Below are 25,709 nucleotides of genomic sequence, written 5' to 3' on the forward strand. Positions count from 1 at the left end.
AACCCCGCCATTTTGGACTGGACAAGCTAAAGAAGTGAACGGGCCCTTTGCTGTCGCCTCCCACCAAAAAGGCCCCAAGATGCCCGTTTCCTGACGTCCACACAGCATCCACTGCACTTCTTCTGTGCTTCATGTGTCCACTTGACCCTGCGGATTGAACCTCTTACTCTTTTGCTCCTTTTCTCTCTGCAACAACCCAGCTCGACTCTCTTCTGCTGTTTTCATACCAAGGCCGACCCTCGACTCTCTACTGCTGCTGTTTTCATAGCGTGCTTTGCGACAGTCATATCACGCTTCTCGCTGCGGTCATCAGTGCCTGTGCCTTTGTCGCTTTTCATGGTGAGTGTTGCCTCCAACATAACCCCCCCAGTCACCCTCGCCCCTCCTGGCCCTCTGTTTGGGCGCCTGGCCGCCTGCTCGATTGCCTGGGAGCCTGCATATCCAAAACTGCCCAACAGCCTTGTTCGAGTCTTTCAGGGCAGATGCATTTTCATTCTGACCAAAACCCACAGTCTGGCAACTCCTCGCAGCGCAACGACCCATTGGATGATTCCAGGCCGTGGTGGTTTCCACGAGTGCCCAGCAGACGAGAGCGGATCCCTGGTGAACGACGCCGTACAGCTCCAACCACAATCACAACCACGTCTGGAGAATTTCATAGAGCTATAGCGAGGTATAACCGAAACATTGAACGGGTCCGCCGGAATCTCGACGCTGTAGAAAACCGACGTTATCATCCGGAAGCCAGCATGTCCTCTGCTGATAGGGATCTGCGACGAAGATTCAATCGTGATCCGCCCACCACCAACGACCCGCCCGCAGTCCCCGGCGCTCCCTCACTCCCCCCTCTCCGGTCTCTTGGCTCGAGAGCTCGACCTGGCATGGCGTCGGGGTCAGGCTCACGATCAAGCCGCTACCGCCCCGAGCGGTTGCTCCGCGCCACCAACTTTGATTCCCGCATCAACAATACTTCTTCGCATGTCGTCTCCGATGAGCATCCCGACGCCAACTCTCACCTTCGCGCCCTCTTGGACTTGCCCAATATCGGCACCCTCATCTCACCACTGGCTCCCACGAGCACGACGCCCACATTGTACAACCAGGACACCGAGGACACCCGTCGCACCAAGCGGCGAAAGCTGGACAATGACAAGGTCGGTCCAAAGTTCAAGGGGTTCCATTATGGACATTATGGACAGTTGGAGCCCGGCAGATTGACCATGGAGATTGTGAGCTGTGACGGGGGGCTCTATCAAGAATCACTACAATACCCGCCGGAAAATATCCTGAAGAATGACGATTCAGTGTACTGCACCAAAGGCAATCGGTGCAACATCATCCTGAGGCATACAGGCGGGACCGTTTTCAGCCTTACCGAGCTTGTCATCAAGGCCCCTGGATCAAGCTACTCATGCCCGTATGTCTCTATCGATCCTCTCCACATATCGCATACTTACACCAGGAACAGGGTTAGAGAAGGGATGGTGTTCGTGGCCATGAAGTCAGACGAGCTCCTCACCCGCACAGCGCAGTATCAGATCCAGTATCTTCCCCCGCAACAAAGGACAAATAACACCCTAGTATATTCGGTCCGTCATGAGGAGGACGGTAGTTCCATCACACGCCTTCAACCACCAGTGCGGGAATTCAGCTTTGGTTTGGACGACGATGAGGACTATAGAACAGCCCAAATCCCACCAGAGTTTGCTGTACCGCCACCCCCATTCAACATTACGACAGAATGTACCGACGATGGTAGCGACGACGATGATGATGGACGTGTACTTCCCCCCCATCTCCGGTCACGTAACAGAAGGACGCCGAACCGTATAGGGTCACTGCCATTTGAGAGCGAGAGCAGCGAAGAGGACCGAGACCCATGGGGTAACCCCTCCTCGGACTGGAGAGCTTTCGATAACTTGACTCGGCGTCGATATTCCGCTCGCGGTGGCGGACGGCAGCATGAAAGTACCAGCAGTACGACGTTGGAAGAAGCCCAAGAAGCTTCGCAAATCGCAACGCAAGAGGCGGTACGGGCAGTTGGTGGCGAGCTCATGGCACCGTTGGCACACTTCTTTATCGAAAAGGATAAGAATAAGTGCACCATTCGGTTTGATCCGCCAGTGAGTGGGCGTTTTATACTCCTCAAGATGTGGAGTCCTCCACAGGACCTGTCTGATCGGTCGAGCAATATCGATATCGAGGCAGTGGTTGCCCAAGGATTTGCCGGGCCAAGGTACTTTCCTTCAGTGGAGCTTGCCTAAAGACCAGGAGAGGGATCTCGGTGTTTGGCTCATGGAGCTGTGGGATATACTTGTAGATGCATTTTGGCGGCGAATTGGCGTACAACCGGAACCTCTGGTGGACTGGAGGAAAAGCATTGGAAGGGGTGTTGACCTGCATGATCACAGCATCATGAAGTTACTTTGTTCTGCATTTGAAGTTTTCCATGTGGCATGGCGAGCAGGAGCCTGTATAAGACATGAGGGTATGCAGTGAGATGAATTAACAATCATTTGGCCTTTGGGAGTGTCTAGCAACATCAAACATACACAACCCTGTACCATTCTTCATACATTTACTAAGATTAACATCCTTGAGACTTTTGGGACCAATCAAGGCTATTTACCAGTGATTCATGATGAATTGCGGCATTGAGTCACTCGCCCTTGGGACTGGGTGGCGTATGCATTACAATCTGCCTTAGCCTTGCCAACCCCCAGCCCTTTGAGTCACCATTGGTGCAGGCGAAGCCGACAATGGTTTGGCAGAAGGCGATGAAAAGGCAAAGTCTGAAATGATTTGTGATGATGAGAGTGACCAGAGAAGATTAAAAAGACTATGCTGCTCTGCGTTTTCGCCCCTGCGATTAGATAAGCCTTGGCTAGAGAGCACAGTCTGTTTAGCTATTAGTCACCAGGCGGGACCACTATTTGGGTTGGGCCCCACTTCCTTCTAGGTTTCTTGGCTGACCGACCAGGACCCCAGAATGATATATTTTCTTCTCAGCCGCCCTGTTTGCTTCCACCATCCACCAGAGCAATCCAAGCAAACTCACCACCAGCCTTCCACCGCAACGCCTCTTTTGGTCGTATCAAGTCCGGGACTTTTTCGATACCCCGAGGTTTTTTTTTAAAAAAAAGAAGGAATCAGAGAAAACGGAAGCAAACATGGCTGTCAGAGCGCAATTTGAGAACTCCAACGAGTAAGTGCTGCATGGAAATGCGATGCGCATTGCGATGCAATTTTTGCCCCACCCCACCACACCTCTATCGCTATCTTCATCATGGAGGAAAACCTGCCCCGCGGCGACGACAGAGCGAGCTATAGGGGTTTTGTCTGGTCGCATTCACATGGGACAGCTCAAGAGCATTCTTGCCTTTGGACTCGAATATCTCGAGGGGAGTGGGATGTCGCCTATACTCAGACATTGGGGTCTAAAGAGGGGAAGCGCGGGGTACCGAAACAGCACAACAGCATGCAGACTTCACAAGTCACACGGGCTACTTGTTCAGAAAGAGGGACGACAGACGGCTAACGTTTTATTTTACAGAGTTGGTGTCTTTTCCACCCTCACAAACTCTTACGCCCTCGTGGCGGTCGGTGCCAGCGAAAACTTCTACAGCGTGTTCGAGGCCGAGCTCCAGGATGTCATTCCCATCTGCAGAACGACGATTGCCGGCACGCGGATCATTGGGCGGTTAACAGCTGGGTATGTTGTCGACTCTCTCAACATATTCTTGTCCTGCGACTGAGCTAACAATGAAAAAAAAGTAACCGAAAAGGTCTTCTCGTCCCCACCACAACCACCGACCAAGAACTCCAACACCTCCGCAACTCCCTCCCCGACGAAATTCGCATACAGCGTATCGAGGAGCGTCTCTCGGCCCTCGGCAACGTCATTGTCTGCAACGATCACACAGCCCTCGTCCACCCCGATCTAGAGCCTGAGACGGAAGAGATCATCGCTGATGTCCTCGGTGTGGAAGTTTTCAGGCAAACCATTGCTGATCACGTGTTGGTGGGCACATACATGGCGCTGAGCAACCAAGGCGGTCTGGTGCACCCCAAGACGAGCATTCAGGACCAGGACGAGCTGAGCAGCTTGCTGCAGGTACCTCTTGTGGCGGGCAGTGTCAACAGAGGTAGCAATGTTATTGGCGGCGGCATGGTGGTGAACGACTGGATGGCGGTGACGGGGCTGGATACCACAGCGCCAGAACTCAGCGTGATTGAGAGTGTGTTCAGGCTGGGTGAGGGTGCGGCGCCGGGGGCGATTAATACGACCATGAAAGAGACGATGGTGGAGTCGTTCTACTGAGGGGTTCAGTTCACTGCAAAAAGGACATGGCTATGGTTTTTGTGGTAGCGGGTGGTTTTGCCTCGTGGTAGGATGGTCCACACTGAATAGATGGCCGACGGGGGAGGCCCCGAGTGGCGTCAAAAGATACCCAGTCATCACCAACTACCTGCATTTCATCATGTGTGATGTGTAATGTATATGTCTCAATAGTCGGTGTTCGTGGCGGTCAGCCTCGAGAAATGAGACATTCCTGCCCAATCATCAGAAGCATGTGAGTTAGACATGCCCTTTTGAGTTCTACCAGTATGTGAGAACTGCTAAATTCTGCACTTCTACGACCTCCTCTTTCTATGGCAACAAAGAGTTGGATCACAGCTTGCTCAAAGCTCGGGTTCACTGGGCTTTAAAGTTTAGGCTAGCCTCAGGGCAAGTCAGGGCCCGGCGAGCCGTTGCAAGACCAGCGGGGACGTTGTCAGGACAGATCGGACAGACTGCGGTTCCACGTAGGAGCGTTGGATTGGTTTAAGCAGTGATGAGAGACAAACGATTCGTGGAGGGGGAATGTGTAGATATAAAGTGGCTGGATATGAGAGTAAATTCTTCGACTGAACCGGTGATAACCGAGTCAGATAATTGCAGGATAGATTCCGAGTGATGATATTCAGCTGAACTGAACAGAGGTGATCGTGGGGTTGATGGCTGGGAGTTGAAGGTCTTGGGAGAGGTGTTGGTCTTGGCAAAGGCGGTCAGCCAGAACCCTGGAAACGAGATCCCCGAGAAAGCGAGAGGCACTGACGGTCGACCACCCGCAAGGAACGGGAAAACTTGTTTTTGTAAACAAGACAGGTTTGGGTGGTTTTTTTTTTGTCGCACAACCGCTTCTTGGACTTTTTCTGATCTTTTTGTTTTACTTTTTGTGTTGCCGCGGAGAAGAACCAGAAGCTCGAGGACGACAGGTTATCCTGGTTTTACTTTTCAGATCCCCAGCCATACACAACCATATCTACTGCGTACACAAACCACCAACACACCCAACCTCCTACGACCGCGTTTTTTGCATGCAAGTTGAGGCTCCGCTTGCTCAGAAAGGTTTTGCTGCCGCCGGCGCCGGGCTGGGAAAGATCTCGGGAATCTCCCACGTGTTGTTGAGAGATGAGATGAGCAGAGAGTGAGGGCCGAGGTTGTTGGACTTGTGTTTTGTGTGTGGAAATAAGCGAAAGTGTGGAGGAGCGTCGCAAACGTTTCCTCGTTTTCATTTCAATATCGCTTCCCTCTCACGAGACATTGTTTCGCCTTGTGGAATGCTTTGACAGCAAAAGGGCAAGCAAACAAGACGGCACCGGCTGAGAATTATCAACACATACACACACTATTGGGAGGAAAATTCCAGGGATTCTATTTTGACCAAGGGAAACAAAAAAGCCCAGGCCACCTTTCATCCACCCCCCCCGAAGCCGCGAAACATTAACTCATCATGCTAAGCGACGACAACCCTGTTTCGTCCTCCCCACAACCTCCCAGGTCTGGCCAGACTGTTCATCCTATCCTTCCTGCTCAACAAGCAGCAGCCGTGCCAGAAGCCCGCGCCTTACGAGGATCATCAGCTGGCAGTAGCCAGGATAATGGATACGGCTCTCCACGCCAGGAGCTTGAGCGGCGCGCGACGGTAACACCAAATCCACCACCACCACCACCAGCATCGGCGCACCAGCAGTCCTCGCCCTTTAGCTTTATCGCGCCGAAGCCATCTCTTCCGCCCTTCTCGGAATATCACAGCGGGTATTCTGATGCCGACCTCGAAGAATCCTCCTCCACCTGTCCATCACCGTCACTCTTTGGGCCACCACATAATAAACATCTACACCGCCGGCAGCAGTCATTCCCCAACTTGTTCCCCCTGGCACTGCGGAACCAAAGCCGGACCCCTTCCCCGACGAGGAAGAAGACCCACCATCAACGATTTCCGTCTGAACAAATGCCATACACAGGAGAAGGGAGGATACGCCAAAGGGCGGAAAGCCCACGATCAGGCCTGGCAGGGTGGTTAAGTGGAACAGCAGCAGGGTCAGCGCTGGGGATGACCCCGAACAGCAGCATTGATGACCGGACCAACAACAACAACTCCAGCACCATCCCGACAACGGGTGGCAATGATAAAAATCAAATTTCTGAAGCCCCTGACATGATGACACCCACCCGTCCCCCCCTCAACGATCATCTCTCCCACCACCTCCCACCCCAAAAACAGCCACCACCACTCCCGCAGGAGGAGGAGGAGGGACTATGACATCGCGGTTCATGTCGGCCTTTACATCCCGCTTCACAGCCCCAACCACACCGACAACCTCGACAATGGAAGCCGCTGACGAGCTGTTGACGCTCAACATTGAAACCGCCTTGTTTCCCCCTTCCTCCACCCCAGGAAACGAAACATTCTCCCCCGCCGCCTTTAAAAACTTTCAAGCCAACGCTGTCGGGTTGCTGACTAAATACCAAACCGCCTACAAATCCCAGTCAGGCACAATCCACAACCTACGTCAGGAACACTCCGCCCAGAAAGACGAGCTGGAAGAGGCGGAAACAAGGGCGAAGCACCTGAAATTTCAACTGGAAAACATGGCCAAGGAGCTGGCGGAGCAGCAGCACAAGGTTCGGGCATTAACTGAAGAACTCCAGCACGAAAGGGAGAGGAGTAAAGCCCCCTCTGTGGTGTTATCTGAAGATCTCGGTGTTGACAAAATCCGGCATCATAAGCGCCGCAGCGGGGAGAGCTGGTCAGCGGATGATGACGAGGAGGTGGAGAGCGCGGAGAGTGAAAGTGTGTTTAGCAGTAGGTGTAGGAGCCCGGTGCCGGAGACGCCTGTACAGGGGGGGTTTCCCGGGGGGAATAGTAAGTTGGGCACGCCAATAACTAGCAGCACGACGCCGAGACAGCAGACGCAGCAGCCGAAGCCGGTGACGATGAATGCCTTTCAAAAGATTTTTAGGGGGGTGGTGGCGGCCGGGGAGGAAGGGGGGTGTAGGAACTGCAAAGGGCAGGATGCGAGTGTGGCTTGGGATACGGTTGGCTTGCTGAGGGATGAGAATAGACAGCTCAAGACACGGGTGGGGGAGCTGGAGGGGGCGGTGGAAGGGGCATTGGATTTGGTTAATGGGATTGGCATGTGAGGGTGTCTCATCTCATCTCGTCGTTGTCTGTGGATTTTAGAGGGCGTTTTTTCGGGGGGAGACATATCGTGCATTTTAGATTGGGGATAAGGGTAGCGGAATATTTTGGGATGGAGTTGGGGGGGGATATATAGGTGTTGGGGGTTTTGATCTTTCTTCTTTTTGTGAGGAAAGGTTGTGTGGACCTGCTCATTCAGGGTGTGAGACAAGTAAACTTCCTCATCAAGCCAACCAACCTCTAAATTACAACCATGGGTTTCCGTGACACGTTCGTTGATATAGTGATATCAGGCTGTGTGTATCTCCCCTCCAGGAAACCTCCTCTTGTTCTCTTCACACCGTCACCAACCTCTCTCTTCTCGAGACGTAGGCAGTTACATGGAATTCACATCTCGCACTGACAATCGCACAAATGAACAGACTTCGCCAACTCTCTCATAATGCATTTGGTAGCCGCTCAAAACTCAAATAGCTACTCTGCAGACTAAAAAATACATTCGCTACCTTACTCGCTGTCCCGATATTGCTTCTTCGAATCGAAGACAAACCTCCCGACGTTTCAACCCCCACAAAACCCCCTTTTTGTTTCCCGGCCCTCAACCGAACCCCAAAACAATCCACAACTCCGAAAATCATCCCCGAAGAGAAGGAGTTCGAGGCGAAAAGCCCCTCGAAATCATTTACGTAACTCCGTGCGCATAAAACAGCACATTAATCAAGAGCAGCAGACCCACTACCTGTCATCGTTGATTCCGCAGTAGAACCAGCAGCAGTTGTCCCCTCCGTAGCAGTCCCACCACCCCCCACCTGAGAAGCAGAACCTTGATCATCATTATCTCCTCCCTAAAGCCGCTTCCTCCTGCTCTCCCCGCTGCTTATTTCTCAAAACACCTTGTCCCCCCCCCCCCAACCTCCAGGAGCAGGAGCATCAGCCTGCCTACTCCGGTCACCGATTACGCCCCAGGCCGGAGCTAGACGTGAAGGAGGACAACCAGTCAGTCTAGGAGGAATATATTCTGGTTCAACAGGTGTACTCTGCACAGGAGGGGTGAATCCGGGGGTGTAAGGCTGTTGTCCAAAAATTGCAGCATTGTTCGCGGCGGTAGTAGCCGATGGAATATTTTGCTGAGGTGTTGGGGGGTTGTATGCGGGAGTAGCAGGATTAAATGCGGGGTTAGAAGGATATGAGGCGGTAGAAGGATATGAGGTGGTAGAAGGATATGAGGGGTAAGAGGGATATAAGGTGGTAAAAGGATATGAGGTGGTAGAAGGATATGGGGTGGTAGAAGGATATGGGGTGGTAGAAGGATATGAGGTGGCAGAGGGAGAAGATACAGGAACAGTAGCCCCCGGAAAGCGCGGTTGTCCAGGGGTTGCAGTACCTCGCGCGGGAACAGCAGCCCATTGAGGATCGATCTGAGATGGATTAAGCTGACATCCTATTCCAGCGTATGCTCTCGTCAGATTTGGCCGACCAGCGACACCACCACTACGACCATGAGATACAGTGATAGAACCCCCTGGAAAGTGCCCTTGTCCAGGGTTTGGGCGAGCTTGCACGGTGCGAGCCTCAAAATGAGCAACGAGCTCATCGACCTCACCAAATTAGTAGGCAAAAGATTTGTCCTCCTCTAATTCTTCAGCGCCGTAGTGCCGGTATGTATTCATTTGATTTGGCCGACCAGGACCACCACCACCTCGACCATCTCCCTGAACAGGAGCAGGGGTAGGAGCAGGAGTAAGAGCAGGAGTAAGAGCAGGAGTAGGAGCAGGAGTAGGAGCAGGAGTAGGAGGAGGAGCAGGAAAAGGGTTATCCTTTCACAGGCCAAGGTTGACCTGGAGGCAGTCCACCACCTCGAAGACGGAGTTCAGCGCTATCGCTCTAGACAGCAGAGCCTCCCGTGTCAGCAGACATATCATCACGATCCGTCATAATCGGTACAGTGATACAAGTAGAAAAGGCATCGCGTGAAAGAGAAGAAAAAACGCCATCCGTATGAACATTAATAGACTTGACATTGTCGCTCGAATCGATATCCACCTCGTCCTCGACTGCTTTTTTGTTGTCGTCGACTAGATCCACGCTCGAGCTCTATCTAGCGCTGTTGGTATTTCCGCCGCCAAAAGCAAACGCCCCAAATACTCCTCCTCCCCCTCCAGGTGTCATTGGACCCATGCCTCCACCCACGCTCTGGGCGGCATTTCCGCCAGAAGACCCGGCAGCAGCATTGTTATTGTTTGACTGGTTGTTCACACCATTGGTTTGATGGGATGCTGGGGCCGGCGTGGTGTTGTTGGCTAGTCCAACATTGTTTGTGTTGGGCGTGCTTGGGGTAGCACCATTCGCAGCGGAGCCATCGGCATTGTTGCTCTTGTTGGCCGTGGACTGCTGTTGCCCGCTGTTGAACTGCTGCGCACCGATGGAATAGTCTGGCACACCCAATCCCCACACTTTGCCCAGGTGTTCTTCCGGAATGTGGCCGTTGAAGATGCGCTTTCGCAACTCAAAGAATACTCGCCCAGTGAGCAAGCTGTCCGACCCAGCCTGGTGGGCGCTGCCTACCCGCTTGATTTTGAGTGTCTCGGCAATGTGTTCGAGGCCGGCCTTCTGCTCGAACTTCGTCAGAATATCGACCACACCAGGGTCCCGGACTTCAAGCTGGCCGCTGTTTTGAAGCTTGATGGCATGCTTCATCAGGTGCTTCACATCATACGTGGCAGGAAACCACCTCTTCATCTCCTCGTCAAAGTCGCCCTCGTCGCCGGGAAGGTTCTTGGGCATCAAGAGCTTGGTCAGGTAACCGAAGTCATATCCGCCGTGAAAGCTTATCCAATATACATCATCCTCAAGAACCAGGCCAGATGGTATCAAGAGCGCAGCGAACTTGAAAGGATCGATGCCGTCCTGCTCCATTCGCTTAAAATCGATACCGGCATGCTGGAGTGATTCAATCGAGGTCTCGTTGTACATGTCGTCCTCAAGAGAGAATTTGAAGTTGAATTGCCAGGCGAAAGGCAGTGGCGCTTGAGTGCCTGTCCTCCTAGGGTTTGACCATTGGGACGGTGCGTCTACAGAAGTCGGTTGTTCACCATCCTCGTTGAAAAGCGCGATTCCGATCTGAATAACGCTGAGCATATCGACGTTTGTCCGCAGGCATTGGTAATGGTAATCGCTTTTCCCCCTAAATCCGCCCATTGGCCTCGATACAACACCCGGAAATTCCGTGTCCTATCATGGCAGCGCCTTCAGTTAGCACAGGCTCAGAAGCACATTCGGAGGGCCTTGGCCACCTACCATAGCCACATATTTATGTGTCTGTATCAGATCTCGCAGAATCTCAAACTCCTCCTCCAGATTGTGCTTCCACACCTCCCGTATCCTTCCCTTGTTCTGGGCCGCCCGCGTTGTGTGTTCCAAGGCATGGCTTTGTTGTGGAGTGTGTTGGGCAGGATGGAGAGCGGGGTGTTGGCCATGTTGCTGTGCCTGCAGGTGTTGCTGCTGCTGCTGCAGAACCTGTTGCTGTTGAGCTTGCGCCTGCTGCATTGCCCCGCTATGGAAGCCCATTCGCGCGGCATGGCTTGCGAGGCCGGTTTCGGCATTGAAGCCGCCAGCAGCGGCACCCATTCCACCGGCAAGGCCCATCAGGTTGCTGGTCGCTCCAAAAGGATTGCCAGCGGCAGACAGTTGGTTGAGATAAGCAGGGTTTCCACCCAGTGGTGGTGGGTGGCCCGAGGTTTGAGGTGCGTGTGTCTGATATTGCTGTTGATGGTACATGGTGTTCGGCCCGCCTTGAAAGCGGTTCATGTTGTTTGGCGGGGGCATCTTCACACTGGATCCAGGAGGCAGATCAGAGATGGAGAGATTTGGCAGCGGTCGATCGTCGTTCTCCTTCTTCTTCGCCGACGATACTTGCCTCTCCTAACTCCTTGTAGAGAACGAGGCAGCTGTCGGGAGTCGTAGCGCCGTGAGACCTGGGCAAGATTGTTGGTGATTAAGAAACTATTGGGATGTCAAGTCGCGATAACCGAGGGGCCCGTGATTCGGTTTTGTAGAGAGTGGTTGTTTGTTGAACATGAGAAGAAGAGTTCGACGTGGTTTGGCGGGGGTTTTCTGGGAAATAATCGAGCAAGTGGTTCGGAGGGCGACGTCGTAAGAGGTTGCTGTTTCTGCGCGCTTGGTCAAGACTGCTCCTTCCATCAGAGGGATCGCACACAGCACAACTGCTGCAAGTGCTGGGTGCACAGACCAACCAGCCTCCCCGTGCTCTCCTGTTCGCGCCTCCCGCATATGAATGACTAAGCATTCTTGGCAGTTGCGACCTCAACTCAGTGACATGGACCGAACAGTGGTGATGCTTGGAAGCTCAGTGAGCGAGCTCCCCTTCTGACGAAGACGACGACGAGGAAATTGTCAACCAACCGCCACCATGTATCCCACAAGGTACTGACCCCTCCAATTGTCCGACATCTTCTCGTTCTTGCATGGTTAACCTCTGTTTTACCGCACACAGAATACTCCGCTCCGCCCTCCCCCAGCTTGGGGACGAGAAGCCAAACATCACCGGCTTCTCCATGAAGAAGTTCCTCGCCAATACAAAGAAGCCCCGTTACGACCCCTGGGAGAGAAGGTGTGTTGCACCCGATGTCCATACCCCTCTGTTCCCAATCCATCGCTGACAACGTCACCGAAACAGTGAGGCTTGGCGATACACCGGCCGCTTCAGCCGATTCAACAGATACAGGAACACCCTCCCCGGGTTCGGTACTGCCGTCGTCGCTTTCACAGCCTACTGCGTCTACGAGCAGCTCTTCTTGAAGAAGGATGAGCACCACCACGGCGAGGAGCACCACTGAGCGGCACACACGGGGGTTCAGGGGAAGCACGAGAGAAAGTGATGTACATAAGCTACGGGCGGAGATCAACTGGGGAAATGACAGAGAGAGATAGACAGACTCACTCAACTCAGTTGGAAGGAAGGTACGGGAAGGAGGGATCAATAGAGTTGATTAAATGGTCGTCAATCAGCTGCCGTCGGGTGCCGAGCATACATTACAATGACCTTCATTTGAGGATATTCTATTCACATGGCCAGAAATACCGATACCAGAATAATGACGACACCGGCACAACGCTTCTCGAAGTCCACACAAACCCACCTGGCCCATAAATTACTCGCGTTGTCTTGTCATAAACACCAATTACACTCATCAAATTCTCCGCTATGTAAACAAGCACCATGCTCTTCCAAGAACAACTACTAACCCAGAAATCCTAAGCCAAAACCGTGCCTCCAATCTTTGGCTTCTACTGTACTTCCAAATACACCGCTGCTGTTGTCCCAAAAAGGCCTCCCTCGTCCTCACAGTTCCGTGGTACCTGAAACATTACACTCTTTCACCCTTAAAAACAAGTCCTGGTCCAAAACGCCATGATGATGCTAATAACTCGGAAACGACACGACAAATTATCCGCAACTTGGCAGCCCCTCAGATATCAAGTGATGAAAACCTTCTTCAACTCGTCCTCCCTAAACTTCTCTCCCGTTACCAGGTCCTTGACTTCTCCCGCGGCTAGCCGTGACTTTTCCGCATATTCGTCGAGCTGCGCCTTGCCATACACCCTCCCGTTTGGCAGCAACATCAAGTCATGTTCCAGCAAATGACTCTTGCTGTGATGGGCATATGGTACGTTACGAGCCAGGGCGTTGAGCTCAGTCGAGCAGATTGGGCAGACGCTCGTTTGTAGACTTGCCGTGCCATGACTTCGTGATTCTTGCTCCTCACCTTGCCCCGGGCCCGGCGTAGCTGACTTGTGTGATTTTTGCCCTTGGTGGCTCTGGTTCTGTTGGCTGCTGTGGCAAGCTGGCGTTTTGAGGGCTGAAAGGCCAGACGACAAAGCAATGTGCAAAAGCGGAAACTGAGGAAGGCCGAGCAGCTTAAGGTGGGCGTCGGTGAACAAATCGGCAAGCTTTTTCCATCGAGCTGAGCTGTAGAGAGAGGCATAGGGTTCGTGAGGCGTGTCAGCGCGGTAAGCTAATAAGCCAGCGATGTGGCTGACCTCTGTTGGGTAGGTCTTGCTAAAGGGCATAATGTGCTTCTTGGCATGGTTAATAGCCTCCAGCTTGGGGGAAGAGCTGCGGTTGAGTTCGATGTATTGTTGGCAACGTAGCTCAAACTCGAGCTTCGACTGCATCTTGCGAAGCTCTTTCTTGTTTTCGTTGCACCAAACGAGTGCCTCCTGCACACTGCCGTTCTCGAGAGACTGCCGGATCTTGCTCATGGCAACAAATGTATCAATGTCGACTAGCCCGAGCATGTTTCTCTCCTCGGCAAGGGCGTTGGCGGACTTATTGTAGCCGTGTCGAAGCATGTAGTCGACTACCAAGCGGTCAAGACGCTGACGTGACCAGGCTTCGTATTTGACATCTTCGACGGTGTGCACGTCGGATAGCTCTCGAAGGTGTGCGACCCTGGCGGTCGACTGGCCGTACAAGCGATTTTCCTCTTCGGCATAGGTGCTTAACTTCCTCTTGAGACCGCGCATTCTAGCCAGCATCTGGTCAAGGTTGTTGACGACATCTTGTTTGGATGCTTTCTGGTTGATGGAGTTGGTGGCGGTCTCTTTGAGCAGGTCCTTGACAGCATTCGTATCCCACTCGATATGATAGTGCGCCGATCGGATATTCTTGCGTAGTAGCTCGTATGGAAGTCGGAGGAGGGGTTGGTCCTAGACATACAACCTTTGTCAGCTGGGCCATCAAGGTTTGATGGGCCGTTTGGCAGGAAGATGGACCAGAGGGAAAAGAGCCGGCGATGACGTCGTCTTACCAGGAGGAGGTGGTTGTCGTGGTTAATCTTGGAGGCGCCATGATCGGCCATGGTTTTGTTTGCTTCCCACGTGCCTCTCCGGGTATGTGGATATGATGAAGTTGCTGGAAGAGTTGGCAATGGAAATGTGGTTGTGCTTGTCACGAGCAGGTCGGGAGTTGGTGTTCGTTGACGGGCTGGGACCGATAAAGACCGATAGGGACATGCCCCACTCATGCGGAGGTATCGCGACGGGCAAATCGGATTGCTGCCCGTGCGGCAATCAACCCCCGCACAGCAAGCATCTTGATGGATTCACCCGCCTGCATATCTGTGTGTGGATATTGATATATCGATGCACGGCGCTGGCTCCCAGTCGAAGGCGGGATGGGACTGTAGATGCCTGGGCCGGTTTCTGGCATTCAACCACGGCCAACCATTTGGTATGACATGCTCGGCGTTACTACTCCTCACTTTTCGGCGGGAGAATGCATTCAGGTTGACGGCCAGGCGGAACTCCCGGCCTGGCTAGCCAACTGTTTGGATTCTTACGACCGAAGTTTGTCAGAACGGTGCCCTTGGCGCCTCGTGACGCAAACATCACCCCTCCAAGCCATCAAATCATGTGTCGACCTGTCTCACTTCGCTACCTCCCTCCCGAGCAGTCAGGAGGGCGTTGCGTAGGATCTGTTGGTTGGAGGGGGTGGAGGGCGTTTCTGCTACACTGTTCTTCCAGCCTTGTCGAGACACAGACAATCTATGTATGCTGCACATCTGCATGAATATTTGCCGAGCCTTTGTGACCAAAGGAGGCTGGCGGTCCAAGTATCCTCGAGGCCGAAGGAAGCTGTCAGATGCAGTACCTAGTGGTGTGGTGTAGTATTCACTGTGTAAGTGGTAGGTCAACAGGGGTCGGGCAACACGTGCTTGGATGTGGCAGTGTTGCGATCATGGTTTGATTCCGAACAAGAAGGTTGTCAGTCCTGGTGAACTCGGGGGGCAGCCCACCATTCATCCAAACTGGGAGGGAATTATACAACACGAAACAACAAACGGCTGCTTGTCGACAATAGGTAGGCAACCCCGCACCTCACTGGTTGCCTTGGTAGCCTTGTCCGTTCTGTTCTGCAGCTCCATCAGTGTGTGTGCGTGTCTGGTGTACACGTGCAAATTAGAAACATCAAGGTGGGGGGTCGAAGGTGGTGGGTGGGAAGTCACAAAGCTACGGCCAGGTGCTGATCGAGTGGTTGAATCTCGGTCGGGAGTAGGAAATGGGTGTGGGTGGTGGTCCGTGCACGCGTCGCGCCCGCCGGCTCTCGAAAACCCTCCACCCCCCGGAGCTGAATGTTCACGTGGTTTCGTCTTCTGTCCCCCATCTCCCATCAAGTCCTCGACGAGGAAATATCAACGCCCTCGCACTCCAAGTCGACAGAAATAACTATTCTCCTTACTGGTACGATCTTGTTGATTTCCATCTCCTTCGTTGTATATCGACTTTCTGCGTCGACTGTGGATCCGAGACTGACTATTCGCAGTCTCTCGTCACGGTCACGTTTTGGGGCACGTTCTCCCAACCTTCATCAGGTGACCTCGACTTAGAACCTGGCAAACCCGACCGGTAAGGAGGCATTTCATCTCTTCAAGGGACAATCCAACATCAAGAATACCAAAACAACTCGCCTTTGCTCGAGACCCTCCTGCCACTGCCGCAGCACCTGACCGCAACCCCTTACAATTTGCAGCATGCGCAAACGCTGGCGCAATGTCCATCTCTCCTTGTTCCTATCCAACAGTCAAGTGGCCGGACAAGGCAGGCTCCAGTATCTACCTGCGCTGGGCAGCCCCTAGTTTCTGTAGACACCAATAGCATCCTCCAACGATGAAGGGAGAGCCTTGCATCAAGCTGCCTTTGGCAGCAAGGCCTCAAACCAGCTCTCGAGGTTGCGCACTTGCGCCATCCGAGGAGGCTGGGTTCTTTCACTCATAAGGCGACCCTCCAAGCAAGTGCTTGTTGCTTCGCTGATACCCCCAACCAAGAACCATACCGACCAACTATCTTTGGGACTTCACCTAGCTCCCCTCATCAGCCTAGCTTCTCTTCATTGCCTCTTGCACAATCATATTTGCCGATGTGACTCCTCAACCTGAACCTGGTTTGGCCACTAATATGATACCAGGACTAAGCCATCCTGCAAGTTCCCGTTATGGCCGCGACAGTAGGAATCGAGCAACAACACACTGATCTCAGCGAGATCACTACTTCTCCTGGTCACAAGCGGAAGCGGAATACCGAGTCGATATCTCCAGACTCGCGCCGTAGCAAACGACCAGCACCGCCTGCCACTATGAATGTCACCGACTCGGAGGCCCAGGCCTTCCTCGAGAACACGGCGGTGAGCATCGCCCAAGCCGCACACGACCAGGTCAATGTGGATGACTTCAGTGTGCTCGCTCAAGCGACTGCAGATCATGCCGAAGAGCCCGGCGATGCCAACAATGCTACTAGCACTGCTGCTGCCGCTCTGAACATGTACCCTTCTCTGCATGTTCCGCAACCCACGGAAGAAACCTTTGTCAACCAGCAGACTTCGGAACCTCAGCATGATGAGAATGCCTTCAACATGTCCGGCCCCCACCCGGATGGCCTTCCCGCCATGCCACGCGCGGTAAACATGCACCCACAGTTGCAGAACGGTGTCCAGCAGGTGCAGCAAGTACAACAGGTTCAACAGGTTCCGCAGGAGCAGCGCTACACTCCTGCGTCCAACCCCAAGCCGGCCGTCGGATCAGAAGAATGGCACAAGATGCGTAAGGACAATCATAAAGAAGGTTGGTTATTCTTATTTTTTTTGTCATGGTGGATGTGTGGAAGTTGCGGGTGTTGACGCTTGTTTAGTGGAACGTCGCCGTCGTGAGACGATCAACGAGGGCATCAACGAGCTGGCCAAGATTGTGCCCGGATGCGAAAAGAATAAGGGCTCTATCCTTCAACGGGCAGTCTCATTCATCACCCAGCTCAAAGAGAACGAAACTCAAAACATTGAGAAATGGACTCTGGAGAAGCTGCTCACAGAACAGGCCATCGCCGAGCTCAGCCAGTCGAACGATAAGCTCAAGTTTGAACTCGACCGCGCCCTTCGGGAACTGGAATTATGGAAGAGTGTAGCACAAAATGCCGGTCTCAAAATCCCACAGAATGACGAACGCAACGCCAGCAGTTAGGAGCAGACTGGCGACAATCCCACTCTGGACGGAGACTATCAGCTCTCCACGAGGGCGGATCCGGGCTTTCTTCATGACTGAATAAAATCTCGGTCAAACTTTGTTATATGATTTTTGAGGGTATACCCTGGTGTCCCAACACCCTTTTTTTCTCTTTGTTGGAATTGTATGGATAAGGCTTTATTTCTTCACTTTCTTGTTTTATGCGCTTCATCATTGCGTTAGGGGACATGTTTACCGCGCGTTGGAGCTGGAGTGGTTCTAGTCAACCCGCTGGCAGGCAGTGGACATATCAGGGGGTTGGTGATTACATGGCGTTGAGGGCCGGTCGTTGTTGTTGGTGCTGTGAGCAGCGGAATGTATTGCTTTGGGGGGGGCAAAGACCCCATACACTGCATTGGAGGTTGTTGGTAATATCGGAACGAGTCTTGATTTTTCAGAAGCCGGTGTGGGTGTACAGGTTGCATTCCAAGCTGTGAATGAATGGTGGTTTGCGTCGGAAAGTCTCAGTCTGGCAAACCGAGCACCAGGAGAAGAGGGACGGCATTCGTCGGCGTTGATTTGATTGTTGAATTTTGGGTGTGTGTGGCAAAGCTGCAGTGTGTTTTCGTTAGTATCAGATCATTTGTATCCATGTGTCTTGTAGCAACTGGTCTCGAAAGACGTGAGATGGCCGTGAGTGTGCAGGTGACCCGAGCTCTGGACCGCGACCCCTGAAGGTGTGGGGTGAGGAGGGGTGAGGGGCGGGCTGCACCCCGCTGCGGTGTAAGTGGTCTAAGGCGTGCTGGGCATGATGCTTATCACCATCCAGCTTGGTAGAATTGGGAAGCTGCGTCATCTTTCGGCGGGTACAGAACCGGCCATGCTGTCCACAGCTCTCCACGGAGTGGTTGGATACGACGGCATGGAGATGTCGGATCCACGGGGAGGTCCCGATGTCGCAGTCCGGACGGCTGTTTGAGCTCGCAACAGCTAGAGCTCGCAACAGCTAGATATCGTAACTGCATGGTTATCTGGAGGGGCACCACAGATAGGTGATGGCCGGAATCTGTGTACAGAGTAGGGAAATATATGAGCACTACAATTATAAAGAGGAACGCCCAATGACTAACAAAACAACCGAACGTTTTCCTTCTTTGATACTTTATTAGGTATTATACTGACGTAAGGGCCCGTTGCTGAGACGGATCGACCTAAGAGCTTCCCCGCTCCTTCCCCAAGCTCTCTCTCCTCTCTCCTCAAGACTAACACTCCAAATCTCCAACTTTTGTTAGTTCCCTTTCAGATTCTGGACCCGATTCGACCAGATATAAGCCGGTGATATCCTTTTATATTTTCGGAAGGGACCTTGTTTGTGGCGTTCCTTCCTTTCTCCCGTCTGCACCTCTCGACATCAGGAGGGTGGGAATCACAGCTTTCTTGCATACTCAACAATATCGCACTTGCATCCAGGGAGGGTGACGTTGAGTTTCTCATCGTCATTGAGAGAAAGCATATAAAAGGTCACCATCATGATGGCATCCAGAGCCCTGAGGGGGCGCAGCTCTCTTCTGCGGTCTGTTCCGTCTTCCGCTACCAGAGCTGCTGTTCCTCTCGAGGCCCGTCGCCGGTTCTCTTGCTCTACCCGCAAGATGTCCTCTTTCTACTCATCATGGGAGCCTGAGGGTCCCTCGGTCAAGACTGAGATCCCCGGCCCCAAGGCTAAAGCCGAGATTGCTGAGCTCAACGAGGTGTTTGACACCCGCAGCTTGAACATGCTGACGGACTACTACAAGAGCGCGGGTAACTACATTGCCGACCCAGATGGAAACATCTTGCTGGATGTGTAAGTCACCTCTCCCCCTATCTCCCAATCCAACTCTAACCTGGGCATTCAGCTACGCTCAAATCGCCTCCATCCCCGTAGGCTACAACAACCCCTCCCTCATCAAAGCAGCCCAATCCCCCCAAATGATCCAAGGCCTCATCAACCGCCCCGCTCTAGGCAACTTCCCCCCTCACGACTGGGCCGACGTGCTCAAAGCAGGCATCTTGAAAGTAGCCCCCAAAGGCCTCAACCAAGTCTTCACCGCCATGGCAGGCTCCGACGCAAACGAGACCGCCTACAAGGCAGCGTTCATGTACCGCCGCCAGCAAGAGCGCGGCGGCGCCCATGTCGAGTTCACAGAGGAGGAGATCTCTTCCGCCATGCTGAACCAATCCCCCGGCGCCTCGCAGAACCTCTCCATCTTGTCCTTCAAGACCGGTTTCCACGGCAGATTGTTTGGGTCCCTCTCCACAACGAGATCAAAACCAATCCACAAGCTCGACATCCCCGCCTTTGACTGGCCGCAGGCGACGTTTCCCAAGTTGAAGTACCCGCTTGATCAGCACGTCAAGGAGAATGAGGCCGCGGAGAAGGCCGCGCTGGATGAGGTGGAACACCTGATCAAGAACTACCACGTCCCCCCTTGCGCGGTGGTGGTTGAGCCGATCCAGTCTGAAGGAGGGGATAACCACGCCTCGCCTGCGTTTTTCCGCGGTTTGAGGGAGATTACCAAGAGAAACAATGTTTTGCTGATTGTGGACGAAGTCCAGACTGGCGTGGGAGCAACCGGCAAGTTTTGGGCGCACGAACACTGGGATTTGCCGACGCCTCCGGATATGGTTACCTTTAGCAAGAAGGCGCAGACGGCGGGGTATTACTTTGGGAATCCGGAGCTGAGGCCGAACAAGCCGTATAGGCAGTTTAATACTTGGATGGGGGACCCGGCGAGGGCGTTGCTTTTCAAGGGGATCATTGAGGAGATTGAAAAGTTTGGGCTGGTGGAGCGGACGGCAAAGGTGGGGGAGTATCTTTATGGGAAGCTGGAGCGGTTGGGGGAGAAGTATCCGGGGCAGGTGGAGAATCTGAGGGGGAAGGGGATGGGGACGTTTATTGCGTTTGATAGCCCGAAGAGGGATGAATTTTTGAAGAGGGCGAAGGGGGAGGGGGTGAATATTGGGGGGAGCGGGGAGCGGGCGGTGAGGTTGAGGCCGATGTTGGTGTTTGAGGAGAAGCATGCTGATCAGTTGGTTGAGGCGTTGGAGAGGGTGATTAAGAGTCTGCAGTAGACGGGAAGGAAGGGGGTTGAGGGTATATCAGAACTCAGCAGGCGAGATGAATCAACCATACCATGGTTTTTTGAGGATTCCGTTTGACGTGAAGATATTTCTTGATATCGAAGTAAATAACTCGATGATGCGGAATGTACAATGAAAACCCCAATACCTGGCTATGCATTCAGGCCAAGTAACCCATGAACATTTTATTCCCAAATGCAACCTTTCAATTTGTGCTGTGTTGTGTGTAGAAACATTTTGAAAAAAAAATGAGATAACGTCCCCTTCTCTCTTGTGAATAAAACAAAACAAAACAAAACAGCTGCACCAACCCAACCAACTACCAACCCCGACCCCGACCCAGCACACAAAAACGCCCCTGGAATGTGTGTGTGAATTTCAATTGAGTATCATGCAGTAGTACATCAAAACAAGAAGCAGAGAAAGAAAAAAGAGGTATCATCCGTGAAGAAAAAAAAGTAATAAAAAACACAAACGCAGAAAAGAAAAGGTCTAATACCAGAAAAAAACAAAAAGCAATCGCAAATTTTGCCCTTCCCATGTCCCAGTGTAGCAGAAAAACCACCACCACCCAGTCCATCCTACCCCATTTTCGGTTTCTTGTTTCCTGTAAAATCGACTCCACCCGAGAGAGCTGATGCAAATGGTGAGAATGGAAAAACAAAACCAAAAAAACAAGGTGATTATGTAATGTTGTTGTTGTATGCCTGGTTCCTTCCTTCCTCCTTGGTTGCCCTGATGTGAAAATAAAATATTATGTACCCATAACCCCAGCACTTTTTGTGATCTGAGCCACCCGCCCCCCTTCCCCTTCTCACAATATTTGTGAGATTGGGCGACCCTCCACTTCCTGTTTGTGGCTTCCATGCGACTTCCCCTAGCCTAAGGTATCCGATAGCCCCTCTACTAATCCGCTTTTTCCTGTGCGGAAAAGGCCTATGGAAACTCGCCTAGTGGCTCATGACCTCCTGTGCTCCCCTCTGTTCCCTATGCTCAAGCGGCTTATCATCATCACCATCAGCCTCTTCCATATCAACATCCATATGCTGTCCGTTCTTGTGGTTATTATTCTGAATATTCTCCTCCTCCATCCTCTGCGCCTCCTCATTCTCCCTCCTCAGCTCCTCCTCCTGCTCCCGCATGGCCCGTTGCTCTTCACTAAGGGGCGTATCCACCGGCGGCGGCGGCGGCGGTGGAGGGCTAGGTATCATGTCCCCATCCCCATCCTCCTCTTTGAGCCGCTTCACCGAAGGCGTCTCCGACATGTTATCATCCTGCGGTGACTGAGAAGCCTCCTCGCCTTCAACAACATCATCATCATCATCGTCGCGCTTCCTTTTGCGACCACCAACGGGGGAGCTAGGGGAGCTAGGTTGAGAAAGGGGTGTAATGTCGTCTTGGACCGGTGATGGGGCAGAGCTGTCTCCCAGGTCATTTAACGAAGCCGAGGGCTTGTCCGAGTCGGTAGATTTGTTGTTGCCCTTGGCCTTTTGCTGTTCCTTATATTTGACAACGGCGCGGTCAAAAAAGTCACGGACGTACTTCTTGACCTTTTTCTCTTGTTTGGAGGAGATATGAGTGGGGTCCTCAACGCGGTTGTTCTTGTAATCGGAAGAGACTAGCTTCTTGTTGACTTCGCGGGCAAACTTCTTGAGGTCCTCCTTGGGGAGCTTGCCGTGGAATTTCTCGACCACGTACTTGACGTGAGGGAAAAGCTGGGGAAGATGTCAGACTGGGCAATCATTATAAACACTGGCAAAAGAAACTTACCGTGTTCTCGTAGATCTTCATCTGTTTCTCGATTGGGAGAGAACGCCACTTCTCCTTCTTGGGTTCGGTGGTCGGGGTGCTAGACCGCTGGGGGGTATGCGTGGCCGAATGTCTTGGCGTGATCTCCTTAGTCAAGCTGTCAATGATATCCTGCACGGCCTTCTGGCCCTGCTGGGCTTTGGTCGAAGTTTTGGGAGCGGAAACCGCCGGCGCGGTGGGCCGCTGCCACTGGACTTTGCCATTGACATCGTAAAAGTAATACCGGCCTGTGTTGTCCGTGGTGACGTGCCAGCCCTCGGGCAGATTGCTGGGCAGCTTCCGTGGTGGACGTTGGCCATTGAAGAAACCGACGTTCCTTTGCGGTACCTTATTGCGCGGGCCCGTCGGAATGTTCAGGTTGGCCAGGGAGTTGTTGGCGTGCTTGTGAGGCTCGTCGCGATCCATGTTGCGACGCTCCTCAAATGGGTTAGAAGTCGCATGAGCTGCGGCATCCTTTTCCTTGCGAGGAATACGGTACGCTGTCGAGAGCTTACTCCATTCCTCGAGCAGCCTGTTGGCCTGGAAGGCAACCTCTTCATGAGTCGAAGTGGTCAGGGGCTGGATGGCTGCCTCGATGTTGGAGTCGGCGATCTTGTTCTTGGTGATGCGCGGCAAGTCGTAGAGGATATCGAGAACCTGCAGGACGACATTGGTGTCGTCTTTGTACGAGTTAAGTGTCGTTTTGAGAATCTGGTAGCCGTGCATCCTCACCACTCTATGGCGAAGCTGCTCGTCTTCTGTGGCCTGAAGGCGGGTAAGCAGCTTGACAGCAATCCACTTCTCCTTGCACTGCATCAGAGTGGCCATGACCTTGTTGACGCCATCTTCATCAAGGGATTTCGGCTGGAAGCTGTTGACATAGTCCTCGTCGTCTTCGGTGACCTTCTTCCTGCGAGGCTTCTTGGCAACGGTGGTGTCCCAGCTGTCGCCACTGTCCTCGATACCGAGGGCCTCAATCGTGGCAAGAGACAGTTTGGTCGCACGCTCTGTCTGCGTCTTGCCGCCGATGAAGCCGACGCAGTTTTGCTCACCGCAGTAACATGGCTGGGGGTCGGCGCCGTAGCGGTCGACATTGTAGTTGAACACGAGCTCCTCACCGGCGCGGATGGGGCGGCCGGCAAAAATGCCCATGCGCAGCTTCTCGCCCACCACCCACTTGTCGACATAACAGTTGGGATTGCACGAATGGTTGCAGAACCGGCCCAAGTTGCCCTTCTTAGTGGCATCGACAAACTCGCTCTTGGTGAGCGACATGAAGTAAAAGTGCTTGATGCCCTCGCGGTCGTACTTGATCATCCGGTTCCGGAACGTCGGCTCATTGATGACCTCGCCAATGTACTCGAAAATGAAGTCGTTTGGCTGCAGGTTCCGGTTCGCCCGCAGGCCGAACCCCTTCTTGTCAGTCTTGATGACCGAAACATCGGCATACTGCTTGCGCTGAAACCGCTGGTTTTGACAGCCCGGCCCGCAGTTGCAGTCTCCATCTACGCACTCAATTTTGGTCGCGCGGTTGATGCAGTCGGAATCCTCGCCACAAGCGTGGTTTTCATCATTTCCTGTGAGCAGAAAAAAAAAATTAGTGTGTCAGGGCGGTCGCTTTACGGACATGTGGACGGCCACCATCTCGGGGAGAGAGCGAGAGACTGGCCAGATGGTGGAAAAACTTACGCCATTCTTCGGTACAGTCGCAATCCAGCGCGTCGTGATCCGACGAGCCCATATTCCTCGAGCCATAAAGACAGTCGTTGATGACCTGAAACGTGCTGCATGCTTGGGCTGTGACATCTGGCAGGTGGTCGAACAAGGTAGGTGGACTTCGAACGGGTTTCTGAGACGACTTGCGAGACAGCTTCGGGGCAGAGGCGTGATCTGGAGTCGCTGCAGTCTCTCCTGCAGACTTTGTGTCGTCGGGCGACATACTGGTGCCTCGCGAATCCATCTTGGAGTTGTTCGGGGAAGCCGAGTCGGTCGAATCCTCCTTTCGTAACCTAACGCCATTGACCCTCGGCCTTTCCTCAATCCTGCCTTCCAGCACCGGTCCTGAAGCGCGAGCGTCTTCCCCCATGGTGAATGAGTTGGTGCGCAAGAGGCGCCAGAGTTGCCGAGCGTAGGGAAGCCGCTAGAGTGGTTTGTGCTTGTTGTGGTTCAGGGCAAAGAAAGGCACGCGCAGCGAGATGGGATGCAGAACGCGCTGAACAGCGGGTCAAAGTTGTGAAAGAGAAGAAGAAAAAGCGTGCTGGAAAATGGTGGCGGAAAGTCGACAGCGAGGAGAGGAAAGCGTTTGGGAGAGTGGGCGAAGACAGACGGAGTGGGAGACGCAGCGAGAGTGGAAGAGAGAGAGAGGGAGAGAGGGAGGGAGAGAGGGAGAGAGAGAGAGAGAGAGAGAGAGCGCCAGGAGGGTCAAGGTCGAGACGTGAACTGACTGGAGGAAGCTATTTCTGCGCCCTGACTTTGCGAACATGGCAGCTCAAACCGTCGGGCGGGCTCACGGAAAAGATGACAATGGCTCTCAATCCAAGCAAGGGCCAATCCAACGGCTATCGCGCTCACTCACATCCACAACAAATGCATCACGTCGAGGAGGTAGTCAATTGACATGGCCGCGTTCAGCAAGACTTCAGTAAAAGATGCCCTCCTGCCCCCAGAGTGCCAAGCCGGCGACCTTGAAGTGCCCCAGCCCATCTCAATCGGGGCGTCGACTTGTCGGCCCGTCATTGATCCGCTCCGTGTCCACGCCCGTCGGGGTCCCATCCCGCGCTTACAAGGTTCTGTTAACTGCGCTGAGAACTTTGAGGGTGATGGCGGGCTTTCTACGGAACTTTCAGTTCATCTCCAGCGGAGTGCGCAATTGATCTTGGAGACACATTTTCAGGCCACTGGGTCACTGGGTCAATGGGAATATGGCAATTTCTAAGTTTATGTCCACTATGCGAGTTGGCATAAGTTGAACCGAGTTAAAACTCGTGAGCGGGCACCAAGAGCAATATATATATCAGTCCGGTCAAACAGAAACGCCACGCATGATCATCGCCTTCCATATGTCCGCCTGGGACAAACGCGGCACCAACCGAAATCCATAGAGATATCACAGAGGGCTTGTCTGGTGTGGTGGTGGCAGTAAACCAGAGCACCCTATTGTCACGCAACGTGTGAAACAGCCCCCCGCAGCCATCACAACATGCATATATTGTCAGTCGCATAGTTTGGCACCACGTTTCTGTATATTCGCCGGGTCGCCGGGAGGCATCTCAGCACTTTGTGAAGGCCCTTGCAGACGAACTCGGAGGTGGCATGCATG

The 25,709-nt window shown here is 53.2% G+C and overlaps 11 protein-coding genes across 11 annotated transcripts; 7 read left to right on the top strand and 4 right to left on the bottom strand.

Moving 5' to 3' along the window:
- Window positions 1-64: 64 nt before the first annotated feature.
- Window positions 65-2,609, top strand: QC764_707620 (uncharacterized protein). The gene is made up of 3 exons (XM_062950380.1): window positions 65-339; window positions 513-1,417; window positions 1,469-2,609. The coding sequence occupies exons 1-3, from the start codon at window positions 337-339 to the stop codon at window positions 2,262-2,264; spliced, it is 1,704 nt and encodes a 567-aa protein (XP_062796391.1). The 5' UTR covers window positions 65-336; the 3' UTR covers window positions 2,265-2,609.
- A 235-nt stretch (window positions 2,610-2,844) lies between these two features.
- On the top strand, window positions 2,845-4,410 carry TIF6 (Eukaryotic translation initiation factor 6). Its single transcript, XM_062950381.1, has 4 exons — window positions 2,845-2,937; window positions 2,989-3,205; window positions 3,554-3,712; window positions 3,775-4,410. The coding sequence occupies exons 2-4, from the start codon at window positions 3,171-3,173 to the stop codon at window positions 4,319-4,321; spliced, it is 741 nt and encodes a 246-aa protein (XP_062796392.1). The 5' UTR covers window positions 2,845-2,937; window positions 2,989-3,170; the 3' UTR covers window positions 4,322-4,410.
- A 1,367-nt stretch (window positions 4,411-5,777) lies between these two features.
- On the top strand, window positions 5,778-6,590 carry QC764_0102540 (uncharacterized protein; the record flags this gene model as incomplete). Its single annotated transcript, XM_062941091.1, has 1 exon — window positions 5,778-6,590. One exon carries the CDS (start codon window positions 5,778-5,780, stop codon window positions 6,588-6,590), a length of 813 nt encoding a protein of 270 aa, XP_062796393.1.
- A 65-nt stretch (window positions 6,591-6,655) lies between these two features.
- QC764_0102550 (uncharacterized protein) lies at window positions 6,656-7,471 on the top strand (the record flags this gene model as incomplete). Its single annotated transcript, XM_062941092.1, has 1 exon — window positions 6,656-7,471. The coding sequence occupies one exon, from the start codon at window positions 6,656-6,658 to the stop codon at window positions 7,469-7,471; it is 816 nt and encodes a 271-aa protein (XP_062796394.1).
- A 1,174-nt stretch (window positions 7,472-8,645) lies between these two features.
- Window positions 8,646-8,876, bottom strand: QC764_707650 (uncharacterized protein; the record flags this gene model as incomplete). Its single annotated transcript, XM_062950382.1, has 2 exons — window positions 8,646-8,709; window positions 8,764-8,876. The coding sequence occupies 2 exons, from the start codon at window positions 8,874-8,876 to the stop codon at window positions 8,646-8,648; spliced, it is 177 nt and encodes a 58-aa protein (XP_062796395.1).
- A 592-nt stretch (window positions 8,877-9,468) lies between these two features.
- On the bottom strand, window positions 9,469-11,616 carry POP2 (CCR4-NOT core DEDD RNase subunit). The gene is made up of 2 exons (XM_062950383.1): window positions 10,767-11,616; window positions 9,469-10,700 (listed from the first exon to the last, which is right to left on the bottom strand). Exons 1-2 carry the CDS (start codon window positions 11,292-11,294, stop codon window positions 9,564-9,566), a joined length of 1,665 nt encoding a protein of 554 aa, XP_062796396.1. The 5' UTR covers window positions 11,295-11,616; the 3' UTR covers window positions 9,469-9,563.
- A 170-nt stretch (window positions 11,617-11,786) lies between these two features.
- QC764_707670 (uncharacterized protein) lies at window positions 11,787-12,506 on the top strand. The gene is made up of 3 exons (XM_062950384.1): window positions 11,787-11,912; window positions 11,983-12,099; window positions 12,166-12,506. The coding sequence occupies exons 1-3, from the start codon at window positions 11,899-11,901 to the stop codon at window positions 12,323-12,325; spliced, it is 291 nt and encodes a 96-aa protein (XP_062796397.1). The 5' UTR covers window positions 11,787-11,898; the 3' UTR covers window positions 12,326-12,506.
- Window positions 12,507-12,620: 114 nt separating this feature from the next.
- On the bottom strand, window positions 12,621-14,863 carry FYV10 (GID complex subunit containing RING finger motif). Its single transcript, XM_062950385.1, has 2 exons — window positions 14,300-14,863; window positions 12,621-14,198 (listed from the first exon to the last, which is right to left on the bottom strand). The coding sequence occupies exons 1-2, from the start codon at window positions 14,513-14,515 to the stop codon at window positions 12,966-12,968; spliced, it is 1,449 nt and encodes a 482-aa protein (XP_062796398.1). The 5' UTR covers window positions 14,516-14,863; the 3' UTR covers window positions 12,621-12,965.
- A 723-nt stretch (window positions 14,864-15,586) lies between these two features.
- On the top strand, window positions 15,587-17,500 carry CBF1 (basic helix-loop-helix protein; the record flags this gene model as incomplete). Its single annotated transcript, XM_062950386.1, has 2 exons — window positions 15,587-17,107; window positions 17,175-17,500. Exons 1-2 carry the CDS (start codon window positions 16,483-16,485, stop codon window positions 17,498-17,500), a joined length of 951 nt encoding a protein of 316 aa, XP_062796399.1. The 5' UTR covers window positions 15,587-16,482.
- Window positions 17,501-19,011: 1,511 nt separating this feature from the next.
- On the top strand, window positions 19,012-20,593 carry UGA1 (4-aminobutyrate transaminase; the record flags this gene model as incomplete). The annotated part of the gene is made up of 3 exons (XM_062950387.1): window positions 19,012-19,325; window positions 19,378-20,323; window positions 20,552-20,593. The coding sequence occupies 3 exons, from the start codon at window positions 19,012-19,014 to the stop codon at window positions 20,591-20,593; spliced, it is 1,302 nt and encodes a 433-aa protein (XP_062796400.1).
- A 959-nt stretch (window positions 20,594-21,552) lies between these two features.
- On the bottom strand, window positions 21,553-24,476 carry SET2 (histone methyltransferase set2; the record flags this gene model as incomplete). The annotated part of the gene is made up of 3 exons (XM_062950388.1): window positions 21,553-22,317; window positions 22,373-23,967; window positions 24,080-24,476. 3 exons carry the CDS (start codon window positions 24,474-24,476, stop codon window positions 21,553-21,555), a joined length of 2,757 nt encoding a protein of 918 aa, XP_062796401.1.
- Window positions 24,477-25,709: the final 1,233 nt, after the last annotated feature.

The sequence above is a fragment of the Podospora pseudoanserina genome (assembly GCF_035222485.1).
Source record: "Podospora pseudoanserina strain CBS 124.78 chromosome 7 map unlocalized CBS124.78p_7, whole genome shotgun sequence".
NCBI lineage: Eukaryota > Fungi > Ascomycota > Sordariomycetes > Sordariales > Podosporaceae > Podospora > Podospora pseudoanserina.

Excerpts from the sequence above, each read along its gene's own strand:
- QC764_707620 (XM_062950380.1), top strand. Across the intron at positions 1,418-1,468 it reads GGATCAAGCTACTCATGCCC|GGTTAGAGAAGGGATGGTGT; the intron begins GTATGTCTCTAT and ends CACCAGGAACAG.
- TIF6 (XM_062950381.1), top strand. The coding sequence starts at position 3,171 with ATGGCTGTCAGAGCGCAATTTGAGAACTCCAACGA. Across the intron at positions 3,206-3,553 it reads CAATTTGAGAACTCCAACGA|AGTTGGTGTCTTTTCCACCC; the intron begins GTAAGTGCTGCA and ends TTTATTTTACAG. Across the intron at positions 3,713-3,774 it reads ATTGGGCGGTTAACAGCTGG|TAACCGAAAAGGTCTTCTCG; the intron begins GTATGTTGTCGA and ends ATGAAAAAAAAG.
- POP2 (XM_062950383.1), bottom strand. The coding sequence starts at position 11,294 with ATGCCCCCGCCAAACAACATGAACCGCTTTCAAGGCGGGCCGAACACC. Across the intron at positions 10,701-10,766 it reads CACATAAATATGTGGCTATG|GACACGGAATTTCCGGGTGT; the intron begins GTAGGTGGCCAA and ends CTGCCATGATAG.
- QC764_707670 (XM_062950384.1), top strand. Across the intron at positions 12,100-12,165 it reads TACGACCCCTGGGAGAGAAG|TGAGGCTTGGCGATACACCG; the intron begins GTGTGTTGCACC and ends TCACCGAAACAG.
- FYV10 (XM_062950385.1), bottom strand. The coding sequence starts at position 14,515 with ATGAGTGGGGCATGTCCCTATCGGTCTTTATCGGTCCCAGCCCGTCAA. Across the intron at positions 14,199-14,299 it reads ACGACAACCACCTCCTCCTG|GACCAACCCCTCCTCCGACT; the intron begins GTAAGACGACGT and ends TTGTATGTCTAG.